Source organism: Danio rerio, chromosome 14 (genome assembly GCF_049306965.1).
Source record: "Danio rerio strain Tuebingen ecotype United States chromosome 14, GRCz12tu, whole genome shotgun sequence".
NCBI lineage: Eukaryota > Metazoa > Chordata > Actinopteri > Cypriniformes > Danionidae > Danio > Danio rerio.
This window is the reverse complement of record NC_133189.1, coordinates 50,093,615-50,105,983: the sequence shown is the minus strand read 5'-3', so window position 1 is coordinate 50,105,983 and position 12,369 is coordinate 50,093,615. Positions and strand designations below refer to the sequence as shown.

General features: G+C 35.2%; 1 protein-coding gene across 2 annotated transcripts; it reads right to left on the bottom strand.

Annotated features, from left to right (window-relative positions):
- Nucleotides 1-1,700: 1,700 nt before the first annotated feature.
- ubxn1 (UBX domain protein 1) lies at nt 1,701-11,898 on the bottom strand. 2 transcript variants are annotated; one of them, XM_073921176.1, is made up of 10 exons: nt 11,743-11,898; nt 11,272-11,334; nt 11,145-11,198; nt 8,327-8,439; nt 8,134-8,206; nt 7,856-8,047; nt 3,878-3,929; nt 3,646-3,768; nt 2,158-2,335; nt 1,701-2,039 (listed from the first exon to the last, which is right to left on the bottom strand). In XM_073921176.1, exons 2-10 carry the CDS (start codon nt 11,328-11,330, stop codon nt 1,999-2,001), a joined length of 885 nt encoding a protein of 294 aa, XP_073777277.1. In that variant the 5' UTR covers nt 11,331-11,334; nt 11,743-11,898; the 3' UTR covers nt 1,701-1,998.
- Nucleotides 11,899-12,369: the final 471 nt, after the last annotated feature.

Below are 12,369 nucleotides of genomic sequence, written 5' to 3'. Positions count from 1 at the left end.
TTGATAAAATGTTTGCTCCACTACAAATGTTGATTACCGTAGACCAGGGGTGTCCAAATTCGGTCCTGGAGGGCCGTTGTCCTGGGGAGTTTAGCTCCAACCCTGATCAAACACACCTGAACCAGATAATCAAGCTCTTACTAGATAAACTAACCTCCTGGCAGGTGTGTTGAAGCAAGTTGGAGCTAAACTCAGCAGGACACTGGCCCTCCAGGACTGAGTTTGGACACCCCATGCCGTAAACTAAACATGTAACAAGAAACGTGCGTCGATGTGTCGTTATTTGCATCAGAATAATGTAATTTTCCATTATTCCAAAATTATCAGGCTTCAAATCGCTGGTGTAAATGAATGAACTAAATAGCTTACAACTGTTTTATTTAAAACTGTTATGTAAATGACCTATTGTAGTTTGTAATTTCTTTCTTAATCCTTTAAATCAGTGGCTTTAAACAAATGATGATAGGATTTAGTTCTGGGCTCTGGCTGGGCCACTCAAGGACATTCTTCCGAGTTGTTGTGAAGCCACTCCATTGATATTTTGGTGGTGTGCTTTGGGTCGTTGTCCTGCTGTAAGATGAACCATCAGCCCATCTGAGGTCCAGAGCACTCTGATGCAGGTTTTCATTCAGGATGTCTCTGTACATTGCTGCATTCATCTTTCCCTCTATCCTGACTAGTCTTCCAGTTCCTGAAAAACATCCCCACAGCATGATGCTGCCACCACCATGCTTCACTGTAGGGATGGTATAAGCCTGGTGATGAGCGCTACCTCCTTTTCTCCACCTGGCATTCATTTCAAAGAGTAAATGCCAGTTCACTCTTTTAAGAGTTTAGTCACATCTGACTAGAGAAATTTGTTTCTTTTAGTCTGAGAGTCCTTCAGGTGCCTTTTGGTAAATCCAGGCAGGGAGCAGCTTCCATCTGGCCTCTCCACCATCGAGGCCTGATTGATGGACTGCTGTACAGATGCTTTTCCTCTCTCCACAGAAGAGCGCTGAAGCTCAGACAGAATGATTATCGGGTTATTGATCACCTCCCTGACTAAGGCCCTTCTCCCCTGATCACTCAGCTTAGATGGCCGGCCAGCTCTAGGAAGAGTCCTAGTGGTTCCAAACATCTTCAACTTACGGATGATGGAGGCCGCTGTGCTTATTGGAACTTTTAGAGCAGCAGATTTTTTTTGTAACCTTCCCCAGCCTCGAGACAATCCTGTTTTGGAGGTCTACACACAATTCCTTTGTCTTCATGCTTGGTTTGTGCTTTGACATGCACTGTCAACCCTGGGACCTTATATAGACAGGTGTAGCCTTTTCAAATCATGTCCAATCAACTGATTTTACCACAGGTGAACTCCAATGAAGCTGCTGAAACATCTCAGGAATGATCAGTGGAAACAGAATGTACCTGAGCTCAATTTAGAGCTTCACGCCAAAGGCTGTGATTACTGATGTATATGTGATTTTCTTTTTCATGGAATGTGGAAAAAGTGAAGCACTGTTAATATTTTCCGGATGCACTGTATAATGGCAAATTTATATAGCCCTTGACTAATCAAATTAAATGTGTCTATATAGCTTTAGAAAATAAAAATCTTCTTCAAAAGTCGTGGTATATTCAATGTTCAGAAACTTCTTCTGCTTTTCAGACGTTACCTTCGTTTCTAAAGCCAATGTCAAATATAAAATCACACAACTTCAACGAGTTTGATTGATTTTATTGTTGAAAATGTTTTATTTAGTGTGGCAAAACAAAAACAGTAACAACCACAGTCAATGTCTCTGTGAAAACTCTCTCAACCCATTATTAAGCAGAACTGACAGGTTTACGTTTAATGAATTTATTGATCGGCTCGTTGCATTGTATGTTTGGCGTATTGTTGAGTGTGTTCTTTGCAGCAGCAGCAGCGGGTCCACTGATTCATCGTCTCCCCGGCAAAATCTGTTTGCTCTCGTATTGATGTCTGGAAGAACAGCTTGCTTTTATGATCATTTTACTTCATTTCTTTGTAACCACAAGGACGGCAGAAGGCACCAGACCTGTCGAGAACAACAGATGATTCAGAAATGACTGAAGGCGATTCCTTGGAGAGAAGGACTGCCATCATTTCATTTATTTTTGTGTCGTCTGCACCAATCCGAACAACAGTGGTCTTACCCAGCTCACGTAGGGGTTTCTCCATGTCCAGATCTGTGTACACGCGTCTGGGATACGGGGTGATGAGGTTGAAGTCCTGTCCGTTCGCCCCGTTCATCTGGACATAGACTCTCACAGCAGCCAGCGGTTCCTGAGCCTTGAAGACAGTGCTCAGGGTGGTCCCGTCTAGAAGACGCACCTGATGAACAAACGAGGGTAAGAGACACTTTCTTACTTATAGACTCCAGCATCAGTGTGTTAAAATACTCGTTCTAAAATTATTTACTGACTATTGGCAAGGTTCCCACAGGTCAAGGAAGTTTAAAAGGTGCATTCCATTTTTAAAATTGGATGTACTAAATTGAAATTTTAGTGTCCTACTAAACTGAACTGAATCACTTTTAAATCATACTGAACTGACCTGAATCAGTTTTTCAATTGTACAGAACTGAAATATTAGAATCATAACTGAATGGGATTAAATCAGTTTGAATCATACTGATCTGAACTGAATCAGTTTTTGCATTGTACTGAACTAAACTTTTAGAATCATAACTGAACTAAATTGAATCAGTTTGAAACATATTGATCTGAACTGAATCATTTTTTGAATAGTACAGAACTTAAATTTTAGAATCATAACTCAACTGAATTTAATCTTTTTAAATCATAATGATCTGAACTGAATCAGTTTTGATTTGCACTGAACTGAAATTTTTCACAACTGAAGTGAATTGAATTGTTTTATTCATAATGATCTGAACTGAATCAGTTAATTAATTGTACAGAATTGAAATTTTAGAATTATAACTAAAGTTAATTGAATCATTTTGACTCAAACTGATCTGAACTGAATCAGTTTCTAAATTGTACACGACTGAAGTTTAATAATCATAACTGAATGGTATTGAATCAGTTTTGAATCATACTGGTCTTAACTGAATCAATTTTTTAATTGTACTGAACTGAACTTTTTGAATCACAACTGAGCTGAATTGTATCAGTTTGAATCATATTGATCTGAACTGAATCTGTTTTTGCAATGTACTGAACAAAACTTTTTGAATCATAACTAAACTAAATTGAATCAGTTTGAATCATATTGATCTGAACTGAATCAGTTTTTGAATTATACAGAACTTAAATTTTAGAATCATAACTGAACTGAATTGAATCTTAGTGAACCTGTTAAATAAGCCAAATATCTCGGTATAAATAATATATATTAAAATCTTTGGCTTCAAAATGGCCACTTCAAAGACTGTGTTAAAAATTAGAAGACAGAAACATTTACAAAATTGTAAAACTACTACTGAGTGATCAAATATGGCACAGGGAATACTTCCCAGCCAAACAAACAGCAAGTACTTTGAATGTTTTTTAAAATCTGAGAAAAAAATTATAGATTGTTGTTTTCATAGTGGCAATTAAAGTCCTGAGAGATTATATTCAAGCTAAAACCATATTAACATCCAGTATAAGTTAAAGGTGATGGTCTTGTGTCAGTACCTGTATCCGACAGTCATCGTAGTCTTTTTTGGCAGGAGGAGCTCCTTGGTTCTCAGGTGGAGACAGTGCTGGAGCTTCAGCAGGAGGAGACGACAATCCTGTGCTGGATGATCCACCTCCAAACTGACAACAAACACAGGTTTTTCTCATATACTGCTGGGATGTACTGTATAAGGCATGGCTGATGATGATAATAATGATAACAACAACAATAATAGTAGTAATTTCATACCTTCTGTGCCCTTTCCTCTCTGTCTCGAGCAATCTTATCTTTCACACGCTGCCTGGAAAAGGATTACAGGTTATTTTAAGTGCCAATATTATAATATATTAAAGGTATAGTTCACCCAAAACAAATAAATAATATTTTTTTACTCATCCTATATTTGTTCCATGACTGTTTGAGTTTCCTTCTTTTGTTAAACATTAAAGGAAGCCAATGACTTCCATAGTCTCATAGGCTGCTTTTATTAGCAATCTTTCGAAAATCTTGTTGTTGTGTTTAACATAAAGAAATTGAGAAAAGTTTTTTCATTTTTGGTGAACTATCCCTTTAAAAGTTGGATGTCTTCAACAAATAGGTTTATATTAGGGTTGGGCGATGTCGACCAATTTGGCATCGTACAATGTCTAATATGAAACATCGCGATGGACGATGGCATCATCCTCAAAGGCGGTGAATTAATTATGAATAATTAATTAATTCATTACCGAATTGTTTGTAGCCTACCGTTTTAACTACCTGACCGCATGGTCTTTTTTTTTACCCATAACCAAATCATAAATTAATAAAGATAAGTAACATAATACATATAATTACCACCTGTCAATCACTTTTACCATGGTACTCGTGAATAGGCAGACTGATCTGTGTCGTTGTAATGGCATCGACAAACTTGGTTGGTAAAAAACCACATGACAGTGTGTATGCATCTGTGTCTGTGGTCACGTGATGTTCGTTTTCAGCGGTTGTGTGGAAAGAGGGCTGCTCAGAAATGCTAAACGCCAGAGTGGATGTGGATCGTTTTCGTTCTAAAATGCCATTTAAAAACTAAAACCTATAAGTGTAAACAGGGCCTAAGTGTGTATTTTTCCCAAGCGGATTTGCAACGGGGGCAGGGCAGAGGATCGCGATGTCTGTCGGCCATCGGAGATGGACGATAGCATTGTCTATCAGCCCAACCCTAGTTTATTTCCATCCAAGCCCATCAATTTTCTACATTGCAGCATCAGCTTTTCTCGCAATGCCTGAATCGTCTTGTTCAACAATCTCTAAACCCCATACACATTAACACTGTTTATTAAAACTTTTTCATTTAAAAACTTTCACTTTTTCATTTACATTTTTCAGATCTTTCAGCTCTGTTTTAAGTTTTTTCAGGCATAAAAGTTTTGTAACAGGGTCAAAATGATAGATTTTTCTTTAATGCCAAAAGTTAAATCAATTATATTTTGTCAATTTACTACTGTAAATAAATCAAAACTCGAATTAGTAATATGTAGTGGTGTAACAGATCACAAATCTCATGGTTAGGGTCACAATATGTTTTTTTTAGTCACGGATTGGACTATTTTTGTATCAGCCAAAGTGTGGAGGAGACAAATGTAATTTGCTTTCCATTTATTACAAAAACAGCACTGCAAGACACGTTTGGTTTTAACAAACAGAACTTAGAACCTGTAATATTATTAAAAAATACAATGAAGAAATCATCAGCTCAATAAAAATAAATAGTAAAATATTCAGTACTGTGAAAAATTCACTGTTTTTACTAATGTTGCTGATAACACTAAATGTAGAAATTTAACATTATAATTTATACAGCTCATATTTATTTTTAGCTTCATTTTCAACAATGGATTCAGTTAATCACCTCATAAAATGTTTCATGTTTCATTGCTAGAGGATCATTTTTGAAGAATTATTCAGTGGCATATTTTTGACGGCTGGTTGTCCTACTGGTTAAATAAAGTAATTGCTGCCTAAAACTTTCATTTGAGCATATAAAGGTGATTTTAATCTTCAAGCCTGGTTTATACTTCTGCGTCAGGTGACCGGCGTAATCCACGGCGCATGCAACGCGCGTGGCTGTGCATTTATACTTCTGCGCGCTGTCTCTGTTGGTCTGCATTAACACTTTCGAAACGCTAGTTGGCAGTGAGGTGTAAATGTTTCTCTGTGTCGAGTTTCTTCGCTGCTTTATTGCTTTTCCTGAACACTTCTGGGATGTACAAGTGGCTCAAACTCGCTCATTTTGAGGCAGGAACTGGTGGACGTGCAACAACTTTAACTATGAGGTAAACACAAAACAAAACTTTCCATCCGGAGCTCCTTCACGGTACTCCACACTTGTAAACAATCGCTCGCGCCATTCGCGCGGCTCTCGGTCCCGCCCAGACTCGTCAGTGCTACCAAGCCGACCAATCACAGAGCTTACGCTACGCATCGTTGCGACGTGTAGTTACATTTTTTGAGAGGTGCACGTCAGTGACGGCCAAAGCCACGGCGAAGGGCTGTGCTCAGCGCCGTAGCATACGCCGGTGTTTGACGCAGAAGTATAAATCAGCCTTTACAATAAACATCAGTGGTTATATCTAAAATATAAACTGTAATCCCAGTACTTCTGTGTTATTTGATTGTAACTTCATAAACTCAAAAGACTAAAGACTGAATTTCTTTCTTAATTTTTGCGTTTTTCAAACAGAGATTTGATCATTTATAATTTATGCTGCGTGGGTGTTGAGATCCTGATCTTTTAATGACTATCAGTGCAGCTTACATTGAATGCATTAATGCAGGCTAAACAAGTAGTGACAGAAAACACCTTTAACCTAACAAAACCACCACCACATCCTAAACTACTTCTGTCATCATAGTATTTTACAGGAAAGCCTAAATGCTTTAATACATGTAGTTTGAATGATGCGAGAGGTGATCTTTCTGCGATCGTTACAAATTTAGGATTAGAAAGTATTAATCCGCAGGTCACGTGTGTTCCAAACTGAGGGTTGTGATCTGTTACACCCCTAGTTATATGCATTGCTGAGAACAATTTATTAACAATTAATTAACTAGTACTCAGAGTAGTTCTTTAAAAAGAGTAATTTGTGAAGTATTAGTATTATTTACTAAAACTTTTTTTATTTTTATTTAGCAGTGCAATTGTATTATAACTTGAGTACAATTATTCTGTTCTCTTTCTATCTGTGAGAACATCAACCAATAAAATAAAAGAAAATGCAAAAGCACATTTACTGCAGGTTAATTATATTATTATTATTATTAATTATGGTTTTAATTTGTATGAATTGATAGATGAATTGACAGTATTTTTATAAATTACTGAGAAGACATTTCAGGTGTTCAATACATTGGGTGTAAATCTTGGTTTATTATATTATTTATTATTAATATATTATTAATTAATTATTATGTTTTATTCATGTTTTTTGTATAAATCAATAGATAGTTCTTATGCAGTGTTTTTATGGGTTGCTGAGAATACATTTCAGGTGTTCAATATGTTGCGTGTCAGTTTCGAAAATAAAAGTAGGTGCTGGAAAAAGTGCTTAAAAATCCTTGATTTTCATTAGGCTGTGCCTGTTTGAACCCTGTATGAAATCAGTGTCACATTTTTAATCGTGAGGTGATGGTAATTTAAGTGATGGTCAATTGTCAGCTCTTTTGGTCGTCAGGTCGTGTGATGTATGTTGCTGACTGCAATCAACCAGCTTTGGGGGGGCCTAGCTTGCAAAAGGTTGAGAACCCCTGCTGTAGACAATCTAAAAATATACAGCTTAAAAGGGCTAATAATTTTGACCTTAACATGGTTTTTAAAAATGAATAACTGTTTTTATTCTACCCAAAATAAAACAAATAAGACTTTCTCCTGAAGAAAAAGCATTGTAGGAAATACTGGTGAAAATATCCTTGCCCTGTTAAACATCATTTGGGAAATATTTATAAAATCAAATAAATTCACAGGAGGGCTAATAATTCTGACTTCAACTATATTGTCCTATTCTTCTATCTTTAGATGCATAAATCACAATTTCCAAATGATTCCAAAATTTCCATGTACACCCATGTCCCCAGGGTCACAAATCTAAAAACAGAGGTCCTTTTTATTTTTTTACTATGATTACTTATATGCAGCACTGAAAGCGTTTGCTCAAAGTGAAACTGGCACTGTATTCGCGCTCCTCTTACTTGGCAAGCCTGTCCTCCATCTTCTCTTTCCTGCGCTGATCTGCCAGTTTCTTCATTTCGTCGTCTTGAAGCTTCTGTCGGACCTGCAGCAGCTCTTGGCCTTGTTTCCTCCTCTGCTTTTCTCTTTCTATCCCCTCCTGTCGCTCTCTCTCTCTCCTCTCCTCCTGTCTCGCCTTCATCAGATCCTCCAGTCTGGTGAAAGAAAGAAAAATGAAATCAACACTTCCATCAGCTTTTAATTTTGTCCTTTTTAAAGTCCGCTCTTCAAAAACACAAACCGTTTTACTTGCTCCTTCCTTTCTTCTTCTGTCATAGGTTGCCTGGCATTGCCTTCTTCGGTGTCTTCAATGGCTGGTTTTTGTTTTGATTAGAGGTGAAAAACGAAAGAGAAAGTTACAGGTTGTGTTGTGACGAAATGATGACAAAGATGTTTTCATGAAATGTGAGTGTTAAGCAAGAAAAGCAACGTACATTCAGGGATTTCTGTAGGAGACTGGCTCTGTTCTTCTGCTGGACCTAGAGTATTGCCGGCAGGTGGAACATAAGGCTCGTCTATATCCGGATCATTCTCGTGCTCCATTAACCTGTACGGTTACACAATGTAAATGCAAGTTCTAAATAACCTTTTTTACTAATTGATATTAAATAATCTGCACAATTGCTGATCTTTTGCATAAAAAATGCATGGCGACTATTAATGTCTGTAAGAATATAACAAATAGCTTCTGATATAATGTGATAAAATAAGTATTTGTATATAAATATATAATTTAAAAGAGCTGAAAATGCTTGAAAAAGGCCCAAATTTGGCTCTGAAAAATGTAAAAATTCTGATTTAAATATGAATATGTTAAATTAAATATGTTTACTGCATTTAAAAATATATATTAGGAACATTACTTAAACTAATTATACAAATTACAATTTAAAAAACATTGCAATACCAATATTATCTCATTTTATCTTTATACATTCAGTGTAATAATCCAACATGATGTAACCAAGATGACATATTTATGCAACAAATAAAAAAGATGCTAATTGCGGTCTGTAAATGTAATTATATTTTAAGTATAGTATAAAGATTTATAATAATTAATTGGTGTTTTGAGGCTCCACAGTGATCCTATACAGGCATAATTCCCCAAAAATTGTAATTCTGTCATCACATACCCATCCTCCACCTGTGCCAAACCTGTTTGAGTTTCTTTCTTGTTAAACACAAAGGAAGATTTACTGAAGAATGTTGAAAAAAAAACACACAATGACTTCCATGGTACTTTCTGTTTTTACTATAGATGTCAATGGCTGCTTCCCCCCAACATTTTCCAGAATACCTTGTTTTGTGTTAAACAGAAGAAACCAAATAATAATGATAAAAGTTTAAAACCACTCGAGTGTGAGGAAATGGTGAGGATAATTTCAGTTTTGGGTGAACTATGCCTTAAAATTGAATCGAGGATGATGATTTTTTTTTTTAATTACCAAGGCTATTTTCATGGCAAGAATATTTTAACATTAAGAAATGTAATAAATATACAATTAAAAAACATAAATAATTTTTTTTTATACATCATCAAAATTAAAACATTTTTGTTATTGTTGATACTTTGCTAAATATGTCCTTTAGAGAGTTCATAAAAAAAGCCTTCTGCTGTCATTAAAAGCAGGACAGTCCCGTAGAATGTGTTTTACTGTAAGAGGAATTGTGCAGTACAAACACTGAGTGGGGTCTTCAGCTTTAAGCAAAAAAAAAATGGGTTAATCTTGTATGTCCAATACAACATCTGGTAAAATCACTCTATACTTAAAATGTCTTAACTCTGATTTCAGAGAAAGCCACTATCACATGAGAAAATGCCACAATAATTAACAAACACAGTTATGTGTTTTATGTAATATAATTATTATTTATAAGTGTTATAATGATGATAACTCATTACAAAGATAAATATATATTCTGCAGTAATTGTTTTTTTTTTAACCTTTTCTTATTACAGAAATGATTAACAAATAAGTATTAGTGTGTGTATTTATATATATATATATATATATATATATATATATATATATATAAACGCAATATCACACTCGTAGCAGTGCCATATGGCTGTATATCAGCACTGGTGGGAGGCTGCTGGCCGAGTACCTTAGTGCCCCCACCAGTGCCGATATACAGCCATATCGCACTGCTACGAGTGTGATATTGCGTTTATACAACTGTTTGATGGCATAATTGTGAATATAAAAACTAAATCAAACATGAAGAGTCTCAAAAACCCTTTTGTATGAGGAACTACTTTCTTCCAGATTCAAATCATAAGCTGACAGTTAAACAGTTGAGCAAGCATCTTTTAAACTTTAGATCTGTAGTGTCTGCTTTTTGCTGGCTGTATGTGGGCGGAGTAATACACAAAGGGTAAAGAGGCTGTAGGAGTTCTGATATTGCAGAATATCACACTGCTATCAGCCAATCAGATTTAAGAACCAGACAGAACTGTTGTATATATATATATATATATATATATATATATATATATATATAAATTCATTTCCTGCATCAGAGTTTTTAGGTTTCATGTAAAATAATATTAATCATAATGCATTTTTACTGAATTGGGTTATTAAAGTCTAAAATAATGATTGCATTTATTGTGTATTAATATTATAATTTCGTTTTTCTCTGATTTTTAAACTGTTAAATGCTGCAAAAATCACTCTAGTCCTAAAATGTCTTAAAACTCTGAGATTTCAGATTGTATTTCATACAATATATTTTCAATGCATCCCACTCCTCTTGTCACTTAATTAAAACGTAAACATTAATAAATGGTTTCATCTCTTAAGGAGGAATTTGGCGTTTGTTCTTTAAATTAAATTGAATTAAATTAAAATGTCATCAAAGACTCTTGCTCTAAATATGCATGACAGAGATTTGTAGGTATATATAAAGTATCGTTAGACTGGAGGAAATATTTGTAGGGGCTTTCTAAAATAAATAATGAAAAAAATATTAACTATTAAACTAATTTAATTAAACTAAAACTTCTTATCTGTGTGGACGAATTAATGTAAGGACACATTACACTTTTTAATGGTTGAAAAGCATTTTTGTCTTTTACATGCATATTATATCCTGACGCTAAATGGTACCAGCAAAAACTACAGACAGACAGACAGACAGATACCAGCAAACTACAGATAGATAGATAGACAGACAGACAGAAAGACATTTATCCATGTCTAATCTCAGGGTTTCATCTGACCACATTGACCCATGATGACTCACCAGTCCATCGCTCTCTCAATGCCCTGGTTTCCAGTATGTGCTACTGCCTTCTCCCTACAAAACAACCACTGGGTGAGTCCAAAACACTGGATCAGAGAGTAAACATCACTGCAGAGCATTCACTTACGCTCTGTTTCTGCCGAAGCCCATTTCCAGCAAACTGTCTAAAGTAGTGCAATCAGCCATTGTGCTGAAAGGAAATATAACACAATTATTACAATATGATGATAAAGATCACAAATAAAAGCAAAATTAATATAAAACTCTTCCTGATTTAAAAGCTTTAGTATAGTTAGTTATAAATGTTTCACTATAGTCTTCAGAAAAGCTTGAAATGACTATTTTATAAACACCATATTAATAAAGTTGCACATTTGAGTTGATTTTAGAGTGATTGTAGCTCGAAATAAGAGACTATTAATAATACACTCCTTGCTGTCACGTGATCTTACTATCACTACTTTACAATGAAAGTGGGTGAATTAAGTGTGGCAGCAGCATATATTTATCCTGACTAAAAACATGTTCAAATTCAGCTAGCTGGCAGGCTAACACTTACAGCCTCCAGCAGCAGCTAATTATTCTTTAAATTACTAGCATGTTCTAGAAAGCCGTTCAGAGATTCCTTGATAAAAGAGTAGCGTTTCGTTAAATAAGATAGGACATTTTTTACTTGATTTCATCCTTAATTAGTACTGTACCGCGTCCCATAGCTACTTACAATTGTTATCGGCACTGGGTCGCGTCCACACACATCTACGGGAAGCCACGACGGACAATTGGGGAAAACGCGCGTGTCTCTTCGCTCAGCCGAGCTCTAGTCGAGTCCATCACATGATTAGCTAAAGGAGGAAATGGTATAATAATAAATAAATAAATAAATGCAGTTATTTGTTTTAATAAATTTGTTATTATAAAAGTGTTGTGATGGTAATGATTAAATATTATGATCATACTTGTGTAATGTAATGATTCTATATACAGGTGTTGTGATTGTAATGCTTAAATATATTAGGCGAATAATTCTGACTTTACGTGTGTGTGCAAGTATGATTGTACTTGTATGTAATGTAATATAATGATTTTATATATATATATATATATATATATATATATATATATATATATATATATATATATATATATATATATATATATATATAGTCCCTTTATTAATCTGGGGTCGCCACAGCAGAATGAACCGCCAACTTATCCAGCAAGTTTT